Genomic DNA, 22542 nt, shown 5'->3' on the forward strand with positions numbered 1-22542 from the left:
GGAACAGAAATACTAACTAAGAGATGTCACCCCCAGACTTGGGTTTTATCTCTTTGGCCACGCTGACTCAAGCAGGGTAGCTTTAAGAAGCCACCTATAAGAACAATAGGTGGTCAGCAGGCCTGGTGTGAATTCACAAGGCAGCTCAAAGCCAGGTCAAGCCGATGCTCTAGATCCTGGCTGCTACTGTTCAAATGCCAGTTAGACGTTGACAGATTATGTGACCCTGCACAAGTGGTGTGGCCTGGCCAGTTCTCAGCGTGCTCATCTATAAAATGGGTGTGAGGACGTCCCTGGCAGTCCAGTGGTTGAGGCTCTGCCTTTCACTGTGGGGGGTACGGGTCTGATTCCCTAATCAGGAAGCTAAGATCCCACAAGCCTTGTAGTCAAAAAGCCAAAACATTATAAAAGAAGGAAAGTAAAGAAGTAGTGCAACAGATTCAATAAAGACTCTAAAAACCGTACAGATTAAAAAAAAAAACAGTTACTAATCAGAAGCCCAGTGAGAAGTTAGGCAGCAACCTGCTTTCATTTTACAACTATGTATCAAGCACTGTTCTAGGCCCCAGCAGAGAGCAGAAGGACTCCCCAAGGAGCTGCAATTCTGGTGGTGATTTTCACTCCCTGGTTCTTCAGACAGCAACCTGAACGTCACTCCAGGGCACTCTCATCTTGCAAGCTTTACTTGCCCAAATTCAACAATGAGCATGAAATCACGTGGCAAACTAAGAGAGAGGTGGAGAAGAGGGATATGGTGGGGGACAGGACGCATTGGGAGTCTGGGATTAGCAGATGCAAACTATTATACATAGAATAAAAAAACCAAACTATTATACATAGAATAAACAACAAGGTCCTCCTGCATAGCACAGGGAACTACAATCATTACCCTGTGATAAACCAGAATGGAAAGGAATATGAAAAAGTGTTAGTGTATATAACTGAATCATTTTGCTATACAGTAGAAATTAAGACAACACTGTACATCACCTATACTTCAATAGAACAAATTTTAAAAGAGAGAAGACAGAACCTGCAGAGAGGGTGCCCACAAGTGAACACAGAGCAGGCGAGCCTGCCCACCACACCCCTCCACAAGGAACATGTCCAAGAGGACAGGTGAGTTGGGGAGGGACTCCACCCCGTCCCGATCCCCTCTAATTCCTGGAAAGATTCAAGGCTGGTCCTCCCTGATCCCGCCACAGGCACTCACTTTGCTAGTGTACTTGGCGATGTCTGCAGCGACATCAGCTGAAGCGGTGGCGATGGGCAGATCTGCGCTGACCGAAGATGCGAGGGTGCTCGTGGTCCCTGAGCTGGTGACCAGGGGCGACGACTGGGTGCTGGTCACCAGGGTGATGGTGGAGGTGGATGGGCTCTGCGTGATCTCTTTCTGCTGGACAGCTGGGAAAACAAAGGTTCTTGGTCACCCCACTGCCTCGGGAAGGCTGTCCCAGCTCGAAGCTGTGGTGGGAGCAAGGCCCAATTCACACCGTTCGAGTTTCTCTGCTTTCAAGGGACAAAGATTCTCTCGTCAGCCAAACTCGAGCGAGGCTCCTCCGAGCCCTTTCTCAGCGCGGCCTCCACCTGGGTCTTTAAGGACTAATATGGTTTCCAACAGCGCAAGGCTGCATTCCTAGGATGACCCCCACCCCTTTAAAGTCCCCACCTAAGAAAACTCAAGGCTGCCAACAGAATTGCCTATTTGCTCCATTCAACACCTAACAATAGGGCCCATTGCCCAGTCTCTATGGGAGGGCAGAAGCCTACCTTTAAGAGGTACCAGAGTCAGCAAACCCAGACATTTCACATGGACCAACACCCCCTTGCCACTTTGTGTAAAACTGTCCCTTTCTGACTCTACAGAGCCCCCACAATTCCCCTTCCCTATTCCCAAATTCTCCCTTTAAAACCCCAGTCCCCAGTGTACACGTTGGAGTTGATTTCAGTTCATGCTGGACATTTTGCCCTACTGCAACAGGATATAGCAGATTAAAATCTATCCTAACTACTTCAACTAGTGGCCAGCCTTGTTTATCTTAAAAGGACAATCTGGGAGTTAGGAACCATACCATCGATAAGCTCCTTCTTGCCAGCTCCCAAGTTCCCCGGGAAGGCTCATTATACTTAAGGGCGATGAGTTCAGGAGACTGGAATTGACCATCCCAACCTGAAAGATCCCAGACTCGGTTCTGCCCCAGCAACTCTTCAGACAGCAGGATCAATCCGGCTCTACGTCCAATCGCTCGGTCTCCCTCCACCCCAATCTTTGAAGGGTTTCACTGGGGGCCCAGGTCAGGATCTGGCTACTCTTTCATTTCACAACCTGCTGCAACTCTCAAGAATTCTACACACAACAGTGCACTCAGTACATGAGAGTTTCGATCAAGGAGTCCAACCATGAAGGATCTCGAGGAGGGCTTCCCCATGAAACAAGCCCTGTGTCAGTCCTCAAGAGAGTTGGACAAACTAGTACCCATCAGATCAGCGCTTTGTTCAGCTTTACACCAGCCTAGATGGAGCCTCCTGCTGGGAGACGTATTCCACGCTTCAGCAACAGTTCCTGATGCTGGCTCTTCTTGGGTTGAGGGGCTAATCCCTACTTACTAAGGTGTCCTTTACTATCCACTTCTCATACTGTACTCTTTCAAAAATAATGCCCAGGGGTTCACGGGCATGCACAAGGAAACTTTTTCAAAGGTATTCATTGCAGCACTGCTTACAACAGGAAAAAACTGGAAGCAACCTAAATGTCTATCTGTAGAGGAATACTTTAATAAATAAACTGTGGAATACTACGCAGCAGTCCAAAAGAATCAGGGAGAGCTATACGTACTGACATGGATGGACCTCCAAAACATGCTGATGGGTGGGGGAAAAAAAAAGGCAAGGATGGTACCATTTTTATGTTTCCAAAAAGAAAAAAAAAGTAATACCTTTATGAAGTCATATATATATACATAAATATATATGCATACATGCATTAAAAAAAGATCTTATGGTTAACAATAACCTCTGAGAAAGGGTGGAGAATGAAATAGAATGTCAATCAAGACAGCATATTTTTGTGTGTCTAGGCATCTATTTCACCCCTTTCTAAGAAGACGTGCATGTACTGTTTATAAAATGAAAAAGGAAAAAGAAAAGTACAAAAAGCAAGCTGCAAAACAATTTTTAAAAATAATGCCAAATGGAATGTGTCAGGCCTCCAGGATACGGTGGCCAGGCAACAAAGGGGAACTGAAAAAAATAAAACGAGGACGATTTTTCTCCTGTCCATGTGGCGAAAAGGGAGCGGGCGCCACGGAGAGCAGAGAGGGGAGGCTCGGTACCTTTCACAGCCTGTCTGGTCTGATATCTCGTCCCCTGGGAAGACTGAGGCTGCTGCTGCTGGCTCTGCTGCTGCTGCTGCTGCTGGCGCTGCATCTTCTGCATGTGCCACTTTTGGGAGGACGTTTGAAACTTACTTGATGAGTTCCACACGACCCGCTGCACGGCCGGGGCAGTCTCCTTCGGTAAAAGCGGCCTCTGCTTTTTCACCGGGCTTCCCGTGGTGGAGGTGGTGGCGGCGGCGGAGGCGGCAGCCGGGGCCGTGACCGTGGACGTGGTGCTGGTGCTGGCCGTGACCCCAGCCGTGGGAGTCTGGGAGGATGAGCGAGTGAGAACCGGCGTTTCGGGGGGAGACTGGCTGCCCGCTGTGGTGGATGGTGGAGCTTTACCTACAACTGAAGCCAAGGCGTGAAAAAACAAAACAGAAAATAGACGGGACTCAGGCTGACCTGCAGGGTCTCCAGGCCAGCGAGTTCTAGGCGACCATCCCAGGCTAGCATGCCAAGGACCTCCCTGTGAATGGGCACATTCTCACTGTATATGCTTAGGCCACTTCTGCAGCAGGTTCTAGCTTAAAACATCAGCCTCCTTGGGTTACTGCTTGCTCACATTTGAGATACTTGTCAAGGCCTCCAGGGGACTGAGGCCAACATGACCCAGCCCCCGGCCTGGAGTTGCCCACCTGCTAGTCGATGACCCAGTGGATGAATAGAATCATTGCAAGTACCTCGTTTCACAAAGTTAAGAGTTCAGCAAGCAGTTTGAGAACAACTTCACCAAAGTCCATCTGGAGATGAACAGGAATCCTTTCCTTGGCCAGGAAACCTACAGAGCATGTACCCCAAGGAACCAGACAAGCCTCCCAATGGCCAAAGCATTGAACAACAATGAATCACTCAGTAAGAAGAGTATTATTGTCTTTCATCTCTTCTAATTCCTTCCAGAATAGTCTCAGTGTGGTCCTGGCAACCTTGACACCTAACACTCAAGGGAACTTCACCCCAAGGCCAGAACCGTCCCCAGCACAATGGTATTTATGGAGAATTTAGAAGCCTTGCTTTTGTTTTGACTGCAGTTATTCCTGTTACATCTTTTTGCAGAGCACAAAATACTGTTTCACCTACTGTGTGGTAGTCAAGTTTAAGTCCAAAATTGAGTTCAATTTTTTTTTAAAAGAGCTGCTGCTTCTGATAAAAGTATATATTAAGTCAATAATTGTACAAGCAGGTCTTGGGAATGGCAAAAAGAATGAATGTGAGTGAGTGAGTTTGAAAAAAGCTGCCTTTTGGAGTGTATCTGCTGGGAGGAGCTAGGCTGTGAGGGAGGAGGGCAGGACCTCAACAGGCAGCAGGGAGAATTTGGAGGGAAACAGTTTTAGCCAAGACATGCCCAGGAATAGGCAGCATTTTGGTGAGTGAGGGCAAGCAGTGAGATGGGCTGGTCGGAAGGCAGGTTAGAGCCAGAAGCCCTGAGCAGTGGAGACGGGATGACCACATGAGCGCTTGTCTGTAAGGGGCAGGGGGTGAGTTACTAATGCAGGGACCCCAGGCCCTGCAGAGATGAACCTGCGTCCCCAGAGAGGATTCCCTGGGGTTCACACAAAAAACACGGGTCCAAGTCAGCATCCTTGATCTCAGAAGACGTGCCTGGACATCAAACTCTTTTCCATAAGGACTGAAAGTGAAGTCGCTCAGTCGTGTCCGACTCATTTGCAACCCCATGGACTGTAGCCTGCCAGGCTCCTCTGTCCGTGGAATTTCCCAGGCAAGAAGACTGGAATGGGTTGCCTCTTCCTTCCCCAGGGGATCTTCCTGACCCAGGGAAAGAATCTGGGCCTCCTGCATTGCAGGCAGACTCTTTACTAGCTGAGCCACCAAGGAAGCCCTTAATAAGGACTACACCTTTTTTAGGGGCTCAGCATGCTTCTGCCGCATGACTCCATGCCTGTCATTTTTAGATTTCTATCACCCAGAAAAGACATGAGCTCTTGATCATTCTAGGGGAATTTTTCAGTTAACGGTGGGTCTGGAAAAACCAAGGAGTGTGAAAGGAAAGGAGCGCTGACAGGCTGACCTTACTGACTGGGGGTGGGGGTATCTTGGTGGTCATCACAACTGACTGGCCCTCTTGCTCCTCTGGGGAAAAATTCAGCCAAGGTCCTGGGCAAGAACACAGGGTGGGGCTTGGAAAAGATCTCTACCTAGAGTGAGGAGCCCCCATCCTTGCCCAGGACAACCTTCCAGATATCAGACACAGCCTCTGCCCCTTCCCCTTCCAGGCGCAAAGGTGGCTTTGAGCTTGGCCCTTCTAAAAAAGGCAGAGATCCCATAGGCAGGGCTTCTAACCTGCAAAAGCATCTTCAGTGCCTCTCTTTCCTGCCATGCGATTAAAAAATACACTGCCCTTGTTGATTAGCTAGCCTGAACCCTCCTTGGGCAAAGGGCAACCACAGAAAGGTCTTTTTCTCTCTTTCATCTTGCAAAAGCAAACAGCTGGCTTTGTAGATGGGTTACTGCTCTGCAAAGAGTCCCACTGAAGCTCTTTTCCAAATTAAAAAAAAAAAAAAAAACAGGACTATGCATTCTGAAAGCATTCCAGGCTTGATGCACTCTTGTGGGGCAGGGCAGGGGGGTGGATTTCAGTTCATTTAGACACTAAAACATTTTAATTTCTAGAGGATGCTGATGATTTATGGAGGTGGGTGGGCACTAGTGAGAGGAAGGGCCGTGGAAAATTCCATTTGTCCTAAAAATTTGGGAGTGTATAATCAATCACCTGTAGTCTCACAAAGAAGTTCATGTCTTAAAGGTCAACACTCTAAAAGTAACCCCACCCAACTAACCTACTTATACCAGACTTAGGTCACTGTCTTGTACATTAGAAAAGGACTTTTTAAGAGAAGGCTGGAAATGACTGATGCAACACAGGGAAGCATAGTCAAGGTCCTGAAGCGAGCTCCCTTGGCCTCTTCTCTGGGATCTCCAGCTAGAAAAGCAGTCTTTCTATCTGAGGATTCAGATTCTGTGTGTAAGCTGCACTCCTAACTGAAGATCAGTTGGAGGTCACCAAGCACTCTCCAAAACTCCCTTCACTTAATAAACTCGCACGTGAAAGCACATCATTGAAAAGAGGCTCGACTGCAGAGTCGGACACGAAGTCAAAACCCAAATCATCCTCTGGTGCCTCTGGATTTCAACCCCTGCGAAGTTCCTCTAACTGAATTATGTTTCAGAATCATCCTATGCTTGAAAGTCCCACCACACACTCAGGGGCTCCTAGAGAAATTTGCTCCAGACACCAGTGAGAGGAAGAGCTCAGCTTCATTTTATCAACTGGAGTGCTTTCTATTTAGCGGGGGAAACATGAGATCTTTTAAGGGACTCATATGTGTTTCCCTTTTTGCTTTGGCTACCAGGAAGCTCACAGCCAAAATGGAAGCCTGACTTTGCTAATTCTGAAGGCTGAAATAGTTATTTCTGTATACAAATTTTCCCCAGATCGCTCACTGTTCTATTTTCATCTTTCTCACTGATGTCTTCATTTCCATTTTATCAGTATGTCACAAATCCTTTCTGGAAGGGGCAAAAAAACCTACAACCAAACAAAAGATCTATTCCAGAAAAAGAGGAATAGTATAAATGTATCATTCATAGGAATGCTGCCATCTGGGACCCAACAATTCCACAAACTTCACAGAATAAATGCTACTTCTGTTGCTTTCTGCAGCATCAGAAGTGGTCCCTCAAACCCCAATCCACAGAGAAATGGATGTTTCAGATGCCATTCGTAATTTAAGGGATGGGGTGGTAATCCATCCTTCCTGACCCACTCAACTGCCTCTGTCTCTTCCTGCCCTGTATCACTGAGAAATGTTCCATCCTCTTTCAATGAAGTGCAGGAACTGAGGTTCCAGAACAGTTCACGTTGATACAAGCACAGAGGGAAGATGCTCAAAGCCCACCCTCCTCCTGTCTAAGCAGCCAGACTAAGAAATCCCCAGCCAGACTAAGAAATCTCCAGACACATAACTGAGATGTTACCTCCCGGAGTCAGAAGCTGTGTGTTGTCTGTTTGGTCACTAAGTCGTGTCCAACTCTTTTGTGACCCCATGGACTATAGCCCACCTCTGTCCATGGAATTCTCCGGGCAAGAATACTGGATTGTGTTGCCATTTCCTTCTCCAGGACATCTTCCTGACCTAGGGATTGAACCTGTGTCTCCTGCATTGGCAGGAGGATGCTTCACCACTGAGCCACAGAATTAAACCTGGCTATCCCCTTATGTAACCCACAAAGTATAAGAGCTTTTATGGCTACAGCCTCCAATTTGTGGCCATGTCTCTCCTGGGCCCTTAATTAATTTTCCGTGATCTTTCTTGGGCATATTGGAATCCCCTCACCACCCACTTGCCAAGCCAGCCGAGAAATTCGATGACTGCTTCGCCCATGGGCCAAACATCCTTCAAGTCATTCCATGTTCCACTGGGGGGTCTGCCACCACGCCTGGGATGCGGCGGGTTTGAGAGCAGCCACTGCTGGTTCAGTCCCTAACAGCAGCGAAGGGGGAACCACTAAGACTCAGGCCGCAGTCCACAACTAGGGGAGATTTTGCTTTGTCAAGACCCTTTTGAAGGCCATCACTGGGTAGATGCTACTGACATCCAGTTAGTGAAGGCCAGGGATACTGCCAAATATCTTCCAGTACACAGGACAAAGAATTATCTGGCATAAAAAGCCAATAGCGCCAAGGTTGAGAGACCTCAGACCCATGTCGGTTAAAGGCAAATATGGCAGAACACGGGCTCAGGTGGGCATCATACAATAATGCCCCTCAGATTTCTAGAGGCCTTAAGAAGAACTCAGCAGTCTGGTGCCACCGACCCAAAAGGTCTTGTACTCTACTCTAGTAAGAAAATGTGTTTTGAGATGTCTGGGCAGTGTGAGGGGAGGTAAAGGAGAATAAACTCATCAAGGTCTTTGAACTGAACACTTTTAACAATTTCAGCCCTGTCCAATGTCTTAACATTGACAAACGCTTTAGGCATATAAGTGAACACATTGAAAAACAAACTGCTTAGGTGCAAAATGACTTGACTGCTAGAAACAACTACTACTTTCTAGGAGACTTCTTTTCCTGTGCTCAAAATCAACCACATTGAGTACTGAGAAGGTAAAAGGTAGGGAGGCCCAGGTCAAGGCCTGGTCCGGCTCAGTAACTAGCCAGGTGACCAGGAGCCAATCCAAGCTCTGCTGTGCCACCCTTCATGAAGTCAGAGGGTAACGTGACACGTGATACTACAAATGGCAAGGTGGCATTCTAAAACCAAATCAAGAAACCGGAAACTGGTGCAATCACTTACCCTCCTGCTTGGGAGATGGTTCTTTGGGTTCCTTCTTATTTTTTCGACCCTCCCGCCCAGAATGGTCTTCTCCTAAATCTATGACAAGTTCACTCTCTGAATCGGAGTCCAGGCCCAAATGCACTGTTGGGGAATCCGTCTCATCTTTTCCCTTCAGCTTATCCTTTGTGGGATGAGGTGAGGGTTTTGCTTTGTCTGAAAAGTCCTTCTCAGGCTGGGGGCTCGTCTTCTCCTTGACCGAGCTTGGGTCCGCCTTGTCGCTGGCTGGTGACGTGCTGACTTTCAGCTCCTCTTTCGTCTCCGCCGGGTTCGGCAATTTGGGCTTTTTTTTGACAGCAGATGGCTCTTTGTCCATCCGAGCCCCCTCCTTGTCTTCGGCATCTTCTGGTTCGTTCTTGGACCTCTGCTCCTCATCACTGATAGAGTCACTACCGCTACTATCTGACTTCTCAGAATCCTCCGAATCACTGTGCTCGACAGCCGTATAAACATCTTCCGAGATTTCATTTATGCCTAAATTCAAAAAGAAAACCCAGCATGTGGCGTAGTCACAGAATAAAGAGCAGGACCAAAAAAACGCAAACATTTTCCACGCCCAATGCTGGAATAAAAAAAAGAAACATTTCACATTGCATCACATTGACCCCACCAGGTTAGCAGCAGACTCAAGCTGCAGCTGACTACAGGTGACAAATGGAACTTGTCTGCAGAGGGTTTGAGTTACTGACATTCCAAGATGACATGGGACCAAACAACATGAATTTCTCATTTATCCAGAGCTCAATCTTGGCAGTATGGGTAACTCACTGGGACACAGAGAATGGGAAGGATGGAAGGGAATACTACACAGGAGCTGTTAAAACGGATCCATTTTACAGATTAGAAAAAAAGAGGCCCTGAGAAATCTCTTGTCCTGGGACACAGAGAAAACCAAGACAGAGAGGGGAGGCCAGACACATGGGTCGAGTCACCACTAGGGCTCTTCCCACAAATTTCCAAAGCATTAAGTCTTTCACCCTTTGTGTCCATGACTCGAAGAAATAAGCCAAGGCTTAAAGCAGGGGATGCAAACTCAAGCCCACAAGCCACATGGGGCGAGCAGACGTGTTATTTAGGAAGCAATGGTTTGACCCAATGCTTTCCAGTATTTTGTTACTTGTTGTTTTTATTTTTAACTTAGAACGTGCTGACCAATTCATAAATCGAGAAGTTTCACACAAAAACTAAGATGCTAGGCTTGTGCTGAAAGGGCAGAAGACCTGGCCACTCTGGGTCACAGGCCTGCAAGGCTGGCTGGGGCTGAGAACCACTGGCCCCTTTAGGTTGGGGGAGCACTGTCTCCAGGTGACCCAGCTGCCCAGCCCCCAGCTGGCTCCCTGCCCTGAAGCAGAGTCAACCACCACTGTGCTTCTGCTGCTTTTCTACTTGTAACCGAGTCCAGAGGAAGGTCACCCATTTCCATATCTCAAGCAAAAGGAGAAACGATAGAACAGCAGGAGTTTCCTACATACACAAGCCAAAATAGGCAAAAGCCTATTTCTAACAATAGTTTCATTTAACCTATTCATGTTTCCTGCTCCTGGTAGTGAGCGTCATCCACCAGTAGGTAAACAATCTGATTCCCTACAATTTTGAAAAGAGGAAATCCCCATCAACTCTGTATTGTCTTAATTCTAGAGCAATGGTTACCATGAGTGGGGTCACGGAAGAGAAACTCGTAAAAGGTAAGAGCCACAAAGAGCCCAGCAGAACCAGGAGTGAATTATATCCACCTCCTCCAGGGCTCAAATTGAGAGAATCTAAAAACCAAACCTGGTTTAATTTCTGGATCTCAGGGCTTGTGCCACTGGTAACTAAAGGCTGGACACCAGACTGACAAGCGTGACCACACACGCCTGGATACTGGAGCCCAAAGAACATGAATTGAGACCCTGCTCCTCTGCTTCTATGTAGCTGTGTGACCCTGAACGAGTGAACTACCTCCCTGAGCCTCCATTTCTTCACCTGTACAAGGGGTCTGATAATAGTATCAACCTTCCAGGACAATCTATGCACAATGCAGGGGGCAGAGGAAGTCCTCCATAAATCCTTATTACCAATAACAAACCAAGGAGCTAGACCAGCTGCTTAGAAGAACTCAAGAGGGATATAGCCTGCAAAATTTCATCCATGTCACTCAATGTCCTAACCAAACAGGCAACGCAGCAAGGAATCCTTTCCTCGGACAGCCTAAGTGACTCCCAACTACAGCTCCTTTCTCATCCAAAGGTCCAGAGCACCCAGTGACCTGGAAACCTCACCTTGGACTGGCTTTCTATACTGAGACCCAGCCAGCCCCTATCTCCTTATAAATGCCCTCCTGACTTTATTTACCTCTTCAACAAATATTCTAGAGCATTACTATGTGTATAAAACCAAGTACCTTGGAGAAGGCAAGTCTTTATAAGATCTTTATAAGACAAACTTCTCTGCCCCCAAGGAGCTTCCACTCTAGATTGGGAGGAATACCCCCACACAAAAGGACCACTGATGCTTTGGAGCCATAAAGTCCCAAAGGAGGTGGGCAGATGGGCGAGGGCAGTCAAGGAAGACTTCCTGAGGAGGAGGTGACACCCAAGCTCAGCCTTAGGGGTAGGATTCAGGTAGGCAGTGTAAAAAGGCAGGCAGCATGGGGACAAGGAAGGGAGGCAACAGATACAGAAACAGGATGCTTGTGCCAGGGGCGGGGCGGGGCGGGCATGGCCCAGCCTGGAGGGGAAGGGTTTGTGTTGGGGACACTTGTGGGATACACATGATCCTGAAGTGGAGACACCGACATGAGCAGAGAAGCACAACGGCAAACTCAGGAGGCTCTTCCTGCTTCCACACTTTCTTACAAGCAGCACCTCGAATCAGCAGGCTGCCACAGTCAAAGAATGCACTCTGACAAACTCAAAATACCCTGCTGAACAACTAGCTAGCAAATCTGAAATATTCTGCCAGGAGAAATAATTTGTTGTTGGACAAACACGCCGAAGTTAAACCTGCTGCGAAGAAAGCAGCCAGGATGGGGCTTTCGCTCCATCCGCGTGGGACCCCTAAGACAGTTCTGGAGGTGATGATGATATCAGCGAACGCAGACACCCACCTAATTGTGCTTTGCAACTCTCGATCGTCTTGTCGAGATTGAGCTGGAATCTGCTGCGAATCTGCCGCTTGGGGGAGATGAGAGGAACGGGAGCAGACTGCTGCTGAACAGACTCACTCAGCTCTTTCAGGTCCATCTCGGCCTTGCTTCGATCTGGAAGACAACACACGCCCGCGTGAGATCAGGCACCGGAGGGAACCAGCGCGTAACGCTCATTTGCTTGGCTTCTTCTCGAAAACACGCTTTTGAGCCCAGGAGGAAAAAAACCTAAAATGTCTCTTGTTTATCCCAACAATATTATCTATTTGAAGGCCTGGGCTGACTTGGCGATAAGAGCCTGAGAACATTTGGCAGCTTTCTACTGAACCATCGCCTGGGTTGCTTTCAATACGGAAAATGCACAATCCCAGCCAGATGGTTGGTTTCTAGGAAGCTCAGCATCATTGTGGATCCTTCAAAGTCAAGGGTTATGCTCTGTTCAACCTCAGCAACAGCAGAAAAAGTGACACTGAGTCTGGCCAGTTTGCTTTGAATTTCAGGCCCAGATCAGAGCAGGCTTGTAACCTAGCGAGGCGCTGAGCCTTGCAGAGAACATGTTGATAAAGACAGGGAGCCCAGCTCCCCCTTTATCACAGAGACTTCGATCTTCGTCGACCCAGTCTGGAGCTCAAATTAAAAAGAAAAGGAAAATGGGAACTTCCCTAGTGGAACAAAGGCTAAGAATCCGTACTCCCAAAGCAGGGGGCCCAGGTTCGATCTCTAGTCAGGGAACTAGATCCCACATGCCGCAACTAAGAGCTCACATGCCACCAAGGGGAAGGTCAAAGATCCCGCATCTCACAAATAAGACCCGGCCTAGCCAAATAAATAAACAAATATTTAAGGAAAGGGAAAATACACGACAGGCAGACCCTCCAGCCAGTGTGCTGTACCTCCCTTTGGCTCCGGGCATCTATCTGAGGAAAGGAGACCGATTAGTCTTGGACATGAACCTGTGTCTTCCTGCTCAGGTAAGATGTCAACTCCTCCTCACCCTGACTGCAAGCAAAGGGCTCTGCTTAATGACTCAGGTCCAAAGGTCCTGCCCACCCCCACCCCACCTCCACCCCCACGTCTGCTGTGGGTCTTTGTATGACCAAGCTGGCCCAGATTCCAAAGGATCCATGAGCTTGTATGTCTTGAACTCCTTCCCTACCTCCTCTGCTGCCTCCTCTACTGAGCCCCCCCGCCCCCCAAAACATAAAAAGGGGACAAAATGGTGGAAGCAGCAAAGACAAGGAAAACAGTGAGAGATTCTGCAGGCAGGAAGCATGGTCTTTCACCCTGACATCACCTCCAACAGACCCCAAGCAGAGAATGCGCTTGGGGTCTGATAAGGGAATGGGGGGGCACCCAGCTCCTCTTCCCAATCCCTGAAGGCAGGTCAGGGTCAGAAAGGATGTGGGATCCCTCAAGGATCCATCAAAAACAAAGATGAGCCACCTGTGAGCTAGTTGCACCGACTATGAGCTCACTACCTGACTTCTCCCATCTCTTTGTCACCCCCACCCAGAATGCCAGCTCCACCCACCAAGCTGGTACAAAGGCCAAGATAGAGACTGAGTGCTGGACTCCAGGGCTCCTCCAAACGCTTCATTCCTCCCCTTAACACGGCCCGTGCACTCCGCCCTGCACCCAAGAAGGGAGCATGCTCCTAACACCACACACCAGAGATTTACCCTTTTAAGGGGCCACAGGTCGTCTCCCCAAAGCCCCACACAACCCACTTATAGATGACTAGAGCCACAAATTACTCCCAACTTCATTTATCACCATAACGAGGTAAGATTAGGAAGAGTCCTATTCCAAAGACACACCTGGGGTTGGCCACCAGGGAGATTCCAAAAGTGAGCTTTCAAAGCAAACAGGGACAGCATTCTTGTCATTAAAGCAACAGCCCTAAAACTGACCTGTGTGTGCACACACATGTTTGTCTGGTGTGTGTGCCCACGCTGATCAGGGGACCTTCAGAGAGCCTCTCAGGGCCAGGACTGAAGATGCTTGCAAGGAGAATGGCTGAACACACAGCTACTTCAGAGGGGGAAGAACATTCACTCAATTTTACTGGAGAGGCATCTTACAAAGTGAAGAGAGAGAGCAAAAGAGATAAAAAAGAAATAAAAAGGGAGGAGGATGACTGGGGAACACAGAAAACAGGAAGATCCGATTAACAACAGTGTGATCAGGACTTGGACTTCATCTGCTGAGCAAGAACATGACAGCAGAAGGGGAAAGACAGGAGGCCCGTCTCGTTGTTTCTGCTCTCAGAAATGAAGCGGCACTGCGTTCCAGAGGGAAAATGCAGGCAGCCTTTTCAAGCATAAAGTTGGAAAAGAAGTATCTCACAAAAATACTTCCCATGAAGTGGAGTAGCAGGAGACAGCGGTGTTGCCTACGTCAGAGGAGGACACCCTGTCCTCCACGACATTCCTCTGTGGTTAACAGATTCCACACAGCCTTACCGAAAAACACAACTGACCACATCAGGCAAGGTTTTCAACCAATTTTTTCCATAAGGGGCCACAGAATAAATGAAGCTCTGCTGAGTGCCATAAAATAATGTGTTAAATGAGTGTGGCTGCATTTCAATAAAACTTTATTTACAAAAACAAGTTGAGGGCCAGATTTGGTCCACAGGTTGGAAACTGTGCTGCACAATTGCTGCACAATTGAAATTGCTCCCTGTCCAGTCCAGAGCTTTAAAAAAAAACCAAAAAAACCCTGACTACTTGGCCCCGCCCCCAGAGACTGAATTCAGCAGCCTGGGGAAGGCCTGAGCATTGGCCATATATATAAAGGTTCCCCAGGTGTTTACAATTGGCAGGTAAGGCGGTAAGCCCCTGTATTGGACCAATGTTGTCTGTGAGTAAAGAAAATGCCTCATGATTAGCCTTAAACCTTGTGCACCTCGTGTGAAACCTTGGGGTTCATACAAACAGATCTACACGTCACGAGAAGAATCAAGTACTAGTATGAGCAAGTGGGTTGACAGCTAGGGTGGATTCTGCAGATCCTCCCGATACAGAAGGGCAGAGGTGTACCCGTGTGTGTCTACACTGTGTTGTTTTTGTTTGTTTGTTTTTGCGTGTGTGCTCAGTCACGTCTGATTCTTTGCAACCCTATGGACTGCAGCCCACCAGGCTCCTCTGTCCACGAGATTTCCCAGGCAGGAATACTGGAATGGACTGCCATTTCCTTCTCCAGGGGATCTTCCTAACCCAGGAATCTGTATTGACAGGCAGATTCTTTACCACAGAGCCACCTGGGAAACCTAAAGGGCATGTGGCCTCCTCTGTGTATCTACAGAAGGGCAATCTCTAAATTTAGCCTAAAAACTGAATATTCATAAGCAAGAGGAATGAAAAGATAAAGCATGTCTTTTCACAAAACTACCCAGTCAGTGAGCTATTCTGATGTTTATTCTAAGGAGAAACCACCAAAAGCCAGGGAGGGAGCTGCTCCAGGGTCCCTGAGAGCGGACCTTCAGGAGTTAAGCCAGATGTAATTATCTTTCTCAAACTTTCAGCTGTGTGTGGACTCAACTGCCCTCCGCAGGGAGAAAAGATGAGCTTCTCTTTCTCATTTAGCTCCTAGAAGCTTATCAGGACTCCTTCTAGTTCTGCCCTTCTATATCGGGAATATCTGCAGAATCCACCCTGGCTGTCAACATTTTGAACTTCTCAGCTGGTAGGAAGGCAGCTTAGGCTATAAATGGAAACCAGGGATTTGGGGAAAAAAAAAAAAACACACCTACGCTAGAGAAAAAAGGCACGATCCTCACATTGCTGGAGGGAGCATAAATCAGAACCACCCTTCAGAGGGCAATCTGGCAATATCTTTCCAAATGTCAGCAGCTCGAGGCCTCTGACCCGCAGCTCCACTTCTAGGAACGTATCCTGTGGATTCACTCCCACTGGGGCAGAAGGGTCTTCATCACAGCTGTTTCCAACAGCAAAAATGGAGATCTACTCAATAACTAAAGTGCGTGGATGAATAAGTTCACCTTTAAAGGGAATAAAATACAGCCACTAAAATAACAGCAGCATAGCTCTCTGTGTGGTGATATGGAAAGCCCATCTGTTTAATGAAAAGGAAAGTAGTCAGTCAAGGCCATGAGCGCTGGTGTGGGGCAGAAAAGGAGGAAATGCAGATACTAATATATGTGTTCTAGGGCCTCTCAGTGCGGGCGGGGCGGGGACGGGCAGGCGGGGCGGGGGTGGGGAGCCAGGCGGGGTTCTGGCGCTGCAGAAAGTTCAACAGCAACCCTGACCTCCACCCGCTAGATGGCAGTAGCACTCACGCCCCGCGCTGGGGTCCAGGGGTTAGGACTCCACCTTCCACCGCAGGGAGCACAGGTTTGATCCCCGGTCAGGGGACTAAGACCCCACACGAGACACACGGTGCAGCGCCCCCGCCCCGACTCCCTGCTCCAAAAGCGTCTCGACGTTGCTAAATGGGGACCAAATCACCCAGGCTGATGTCTAAAAGAGCTCTTCAAGGAGACCAAATAGAGCCAACACAGACAGAGGATGGACCAAAAAAGGGAGCCAGCACTGGTCACTCTCTTTTTTGGCTGGCGGTGGGGGGAGGATAAAGAGTTAGTGAAGAGAATGGCAATCCACTCCGGTATTCTTGCCTTAGGAAGAATTCCATGGACAGAAGAGCCTGGCAGGTTACAGAGCATGGAATCGTACTTTGACTATCTGTTCCTGTGTGCATTCATTACTTTTCAACAATTTTTTGCAACAATTTTCAACAATTTTTTTTTCTTCAATTGTGTGATTCCACAAAAATCAGAACATACTAACGAACACCCAAGCCATCCCTGTAGTGTCCTGAGAGAAGACAAGCCAGCCTAGACATATGACGGACTAAAATCCCACTACCTAGAGCTCCAGCCACAAGAGGAACAGCCATCATAACAAAGTGTTTTAAGGGTACTTCCTTGGTGGTCAGTGGTTAAGACCAAGCTTTCACTGCAGGGGTCACAGGTTCCATCTCTGATCCAGGAACTAAGATCCTGCATGCCATGAGTCATCCCCAACCCCTCAAAAAAAGTTTTAAAACAAAAATATAAGCACTTCTTTTTAAGCTAAAAAAAAAAACTTCTTCATGCAAAAGACATAGGCAGACTATAAAGAATGGTCTTTCAGATAATGGCTCCTTCAAAGGAACAATATCTTTAGACAAGACACCTGGGCAGATGCTCTTATCAATCAGTAAAGCAGATATCTTCCTCACCTCATTCACTCTTAAAATAAATCAAGACAACATCTGGAAAACCAGGGTACCCAGCCCTGCATCCACATCCTCAAAGAATGCCTGGCATCCAAAGTCTTGCTTTCTGCTGGTGAGCAATGGTGGAAGAATAAAGTAGAGGAAAGTTTTCGGGTCTGAGGACGTTCCATCATTGGCATCTCTGACAGGGCATCGAGGCACATTTTGTCACTAACAGTATGACTAACTGCTGAGTTTGTTGAGCCCAAAGCAAACACCGTGCATGAGACAGGAGGAGAGAAGATTCCCAGAGAAAGCAAAAAGGGGTCGAGCCGAAGGGAAGAAACACCCCCCCAACCCACCCCCACCCCCATCCCACCACCATGCCACAAACGCATTCCTATTCAGGACTCATCTTATTAACTGCCGGAGAGGCACAGAAGGAGCCAGAACCATCCACCTAACTTGGCTCCTTATTTTAGAGCAGAGAAAAGGGGCCCAAGACAGCAAGGGAGGCCCAGTGGGTCAGCAAGCAGGGCCTTCCCCCTGTCATGCCGGAAAATAAATCATAAGAGTATCCAACTGGTACTCAACCAGTGGGTTGGCTGTATTTTTGGCTGTACTTGTTTCTTTGGTCTAAAGAGAGATGGGTGGGTTGATCTATTTATTTACTTACTTCCCTGTTTATCTATTTTAATTTGCTTGCGGGACTTTAGTTCCCTGAGCAGGGATCAAACCCTTACCCTTGGAAGTGAAAGCACAGTCCTAGACACTGAACCTCCAGGAAATCCCCAAACAGAGGTTTTTAATGAAACTGACGGTCAACTTTTAAAACCTAGAAGAGCTCACATTAAAAACCTAGATTTCTATTTTTCTTGAAAGTTCAGGGTTGGACAGTACAAGTTCAATGGGTGGGCGCTGCTTCCTTGAAAAAAGCACTTTGTGCTTCATTCCACTGCCATCCAAATCCTCACCTGACCCCTGACCCCTACAGCTGGGCCAACGAACCCTACAGCACTAAGCAGTGAGAGCCCATGAAAGTGAAAATACGCCCTGTCCTGCAGCCCTGCCGTTCACGTGTCTTGGTTAAAAACACAAGCTACAGGGCAGACAGACCCAAATCTAAAGGCCAAACTCAACCACAAACCATGTGTGATCCTGGGTAGGTAACTTTATTTCTCTGTGCAATGGGGCTATTACCTTACCTTGAAGGTCACTGTATATTCTTTAATAGTTTTCACATACAGAGAGTAAAATTCACTTTTTGGAGAATACATGAATTCTAACACCTGTGCAGATGCAAGTAACCACCAGAATGCAGAACAATTCCATCTACCAAAGAATCCCTTTGTGATGTATAGTCAAACCCTCCCCAACTCCAGGCAATAACTGATCTTTTTTGCCATCTCTATCATTTTGCCTTTTCTAGTTTGGGGTTCTGTTTTGCTTTTTAATGAAACACTATTTTGTTAGATAGAATAATGTCATTATTATCCCTGGCACTCTGTCTCGCTTATCTCTGCCCAAAATAGTTATGTGGATGCCAGACATCAAGTGCCATGAGAATTATTATTTCCCTCCACTTTCTGATTTTTCTACCCATTCACAGCACTTTTCACCAGTCCCTATCTGATCCTCTTGGCATCGGGTAACTGAAATTCCAGCCCATAAACTGCCAACATTGCCAATGCTTTTGTTTCCACTGACATTAAGCCTATGTCCCAGGAATGGAAGGAGCTGGCAGGGGGCTTCTGCAAAGAGAGCCCGGGACTCCGCCGTGCCCACCACCGATACACACGCCAGAAGAAAACCTTTCTTTTCCACCGCCTGACTCAAGTCAAACAGAAAGACCCAGGGCAGTGCACAGATACCCAAGGACAGCCTCGGTTAGGGAAGGGGCTAGTCCTGCCATGCAAGACTGCCGATTAGGAGGGGTGACCGTGAGAACGCCTCCATACAGCTTTCTTTTTGAGGGTGTGGAGGAGCGTGTGAGAAAGCAAACCACACTGCTGAGAACAGGAGTGATCCCCAGGCTGGGGGACGGGGGGGTGCAGACGGGTCCTCGTGGGTTCAAATAAGGAGTTCCCGCCGGCCAACCTGAGCGGGAGCCCCTCAAGCCACTGCCCAGCCTGTCCCATCACTTCTGGGCGGCACGAACAGGTGATGGGGGTGAACACAGCCTCCGCCTCCGCGGGGACAGAGACACGCCCCAGCCCCGCCACCTCTGCCTCTGCAATCCCGTCCCTGGGGCCCCTCTCCAGGCCTCAGTTCCTCCATCTGAAAATAGCATCTCAGGACAAGATGAGCCCAGAGGGCACGGACCACCAGAGCCTGTGGATTCAGGCTGGAGCATTCAGGTGGTTCCCCTCCCTCCCTAAAAGCCGGCATATTCCAGGCCTCTGGATGACACAGCCCGAGTGCTGCTTCCCTTGGTCCCCTGCTCCTTTCTGTCTCCTCTGCTCCCTTTTCCTAAGGTCCACATGCACAAATGGGCTACCCTGATGGCAAAGAACCCGCCTGCCGAAGCAGGAGACACGGGTTCGACCCCTGGGTCGGGAAGATCCCCTGGAGAAGGAAACGGCAACCCACTCCAGTGTTCTTGCCTGGAAAAATCCCATGGACAGAGGAGCCTGGGGGGTATTGGGGGGTATATAGTCCATGGGGTTGCAGAGAGTCAGACATGACTGAGCCACTAAACAGCAACATGCGCAAGTGGCTCAGGCCTCTCACCCTCTTTATACTCTGGGCCAGGGTCTCTGAACCTCAGCACTGCCGCCGTCGCAGCTGGATAACTCTCTGTCGTGGGGACTGTTCTGTGCACTGTAGAAAGTTTGGCAGCATCCCCGGTGGGCAGTCACATGCCAGCAGCATCTCTCCTTCCCCACTTCCCCTAAGTTATGAGACCTACTGCTCTGAATCCAATCCCATGAATAAATCAATATTCTCAGAAATATACGTTCTGCCCTGACCCGGCCTGATTCAGGCCTCCACCTGCCCTCACATCCTCTCCACCTAGGAATCTAGCAGGCATCTCAAACTTAGGAAACCGACAACTGAACCCTTGGCTCCTGTTTCTCCTGCTGTAACCAAATGTGTCAAACCAGACAGAATCCAGCAACTCTCTGTTGCGGGGCCTGCTCTAGCTGCTGGTAGCAACAGCCTCCCCAGCGAGCTGCAACAACTGAAAATGTCTCCAGACATTGCCAGTGTCCCCTGGGAGGACGGGGGAACTGTCCCTGGTGAAGAAGGGCTGGCACAGGCTAATTCCCAACACAGCACTCAGAGAGGCCCTTCTAAAATGCCCGGTCACATCACCCCTCTGCTCAGATGCACCCCCCGCCCAAGGTCCACAAGGTCACTGCGTCCTCTGACCTCAACGCCTCACCTCCTCCCCTTCACCCGCTGGGTTATGTCACTGGGCTCCCTTATCATTCCCACAACACACCAAGTTCAGACTGATCCTAAGGCCTTGACATTCCTCTTCCTTCTAGAATGTTCTTCCTCATAATCAGGGCATGACTAGCTTTTCTTGTAACTGACCCCCTTGCCCCCTGACAGGATATCACCTCCCCAGAGGCTTCCCCTAACCACTGCCTCTTGCTCCCCGCCCCCCGCCATCCTGCCCAGCTCTCTCCTTATCAAAGGAACGCTTTTTACCTTCCATGGTGACATGACCTGTCTTGGTTTTTTTCAGTTTGATTATTATTTCTCCCTCTCTAGAACCTAACTCCACAAGAGAGCAAGGCCCTCACTCACCACTCTCTGCCCCAGGCCAAAAACAGTGCACAGCACATAACAGATGCTCAATCAAAACCCGGGCTCATGATGGAATGAATTAATAAAAAAACTTCATAGTTGAGTGTTTAGCATTCCTGGTGCCAAGTTTTGTTAAAGACTTTGACCTGAGATAACGCTTTTGAAAGAATCTACTGAGACTCCATAAGTTTTTTAAAAGAAAGTAAATACTGATCCATAAAACAATAGATACTATGTGTATACATAAAACTTTAAATATACATATTTACACATGTAAGAACTGGGTTACTGTGGTCAAGGGCAAGTAAGGTGGTAAACACTGGCCTAAAGTATTTCAAAATAAAACAGTCTTGCATTTCAACAAGTCCCAAGCAATCCTGTGCCAGTTCCTTCTATTGATTTCTCTTCATCTCCATCCACTATACCTTTTCAATATTTTGCACAGAGAAAAGAGTGGTTCAAGAACCACACACGGGGACTTCCCTGGTGGCTCAGTGGTTAAGACTCCATGCTTCTAATGCAGGGGGCAAGGGTTCGACCTCTGATCGGGGAACTAGGATCCCACATGGCCAAAAACAAATAAAATTAAAATACCAGTCTTAAAAAAAAAAAAAAAGAACCACACACAAAAGAGGACATTGTAACTTGCAGAAATATACACAGCTGCCACAAAAAGGAACTTCCCAAAATTTCAACTGACCCAGGTTCAGATTCAGGATGCTTCCCGTGGTGGATGTCTTGTCCGTTTTCGTGGTGACTGGCGTTGATACTTGAGGAGAGAAAGGTTTTGGGCTGCCGGATAAACTCCCTGCTTGTCCTGTCTTGGTGGAAGCTGGTGAAGCTGAAAAAGCAGGTTACTTGTTAAAAGACAGATTTACAAATAAAGGAACATATAAAGCTTGTAGGTGTAGGGTAGAGAAGAGAGTACAGAAACTGTATTTGATTTCAACCAGACCCCCAGAGCACCACAGAGGGGTTGGAGCGGGAAGGGCTGGCCATTTATTTCGAGCAAAGAGCTTTAACCCAATGTTAAACCGTTAAAGCCACGAAGGAAAAAGGCCACCCCAGTCATTCTATTAAACACAAAGCTCTAAGACAAATCGGCTAAGCTGCCACTGAAATTGGTTTGGCCCATTCACGGGTGTAAATCTCAAAATAAAGAGCGATTAAACCAGTCCCCACCACAGTCCAGATGCAGAGACCAGAGCCAGGCTTACAAATGGCATGTCATCCGTTTGTGGGAGACACAGGCGCCGTGCGCAGTCACTGCACCTGCCGGGGCCAGCTCGACCCGCTGGGGGCTCGTGGGCTTCCCATTTCAAAGGTCCTGCGATGCTGAACGAAGCCAAACTCCACACCAGATGGAGGGAGGGAGTGGCTGGTCAATTATCGGCCTCCTTACTGGGTTTCAAACTTTTATAGGACAGAGTCATACCTGTGCCCGAGTCTTCTAAAAAGAAATTAAAATTCCCTACTTACTGCTCCCCTGAGCCCCATCCACTGGGTGGTGGGAAGCAGGACAAAAGCCAAACCATTTAACAAAACAAAGTGTTCGGGTGGGCCACCTGGGACCCGCCAAGGATCTCTGAGACACCGCCCCTTTGCAGCAATGGGTCTATATTACTGGGCTGTCTTGTTAGTATAAACATGTGACAGGGACCTCGCTGGTGGTCCAGTGGCTAAGACTCTGCGCTCCCAGTACAGGGGGCCCAGG

The 22542-nt window shown here is 48.3% G+C and overlaps 1 protein-coding gene and 1 non-coding gene across 10 annotated transcripts in view; both read right to left on the minus strand.

The window, feature by feature from the left end:
* The window catches only part of ZMYND8 (zinc finger MYND-type containing 8), a 115485-nt gene that overhangs the window by 16964 nt on the left and 75979 nt on the right, over positions 1–22542 (minus strand). For all 9 annotated transcript variants that reach the window (XM_065922123.1, XM_065922121.1, XM_065922122.1 and 6 more), the window contains 5 exons: positions 21529–21669; positions 11817–11969; positions 8690–9202; positions 3468–3725; positions 1214–1404 (listed from right to left, as the gene is read on the minus strand). In XM_065922123.1, the coding sequence (XP_065778195.1) occupies positions 1214–1404; positions 3468–3725; positions 8690–9202; positions 11817–11969; positions 21529–21669 (1256 nt within the window). The remainder of the gene's footprint in view (positions 1–1213; positions 1405–3467; positions 3726–8689; positions 9203–11816; positions 11970–21528; positions 21670–22542) is intronic.
* On the minus strand, positions 16628–16774 carry LOC136162327 (small nucleolar RNA SNORA79). The gene has a single exon (XR_010662128.1). It is a non-coding gene; the product is annotated as a small nucleolar RNA SNORA79 (small nucleolar RNA).

This window comes from Muntiacus reevesi, chromosome 2 (assembly GCF_963930625.1).
Source record: "Muntiacus reevesi chromosome 2, mMunRee1.1, whole genome shotgun sequence".
Lineage (NCBI taxonomy): Eukaryota > Metazoa > Chordata > Mammalia > Artiodactyla > Cervidae > Muntiacus > Muntiacus reevesi.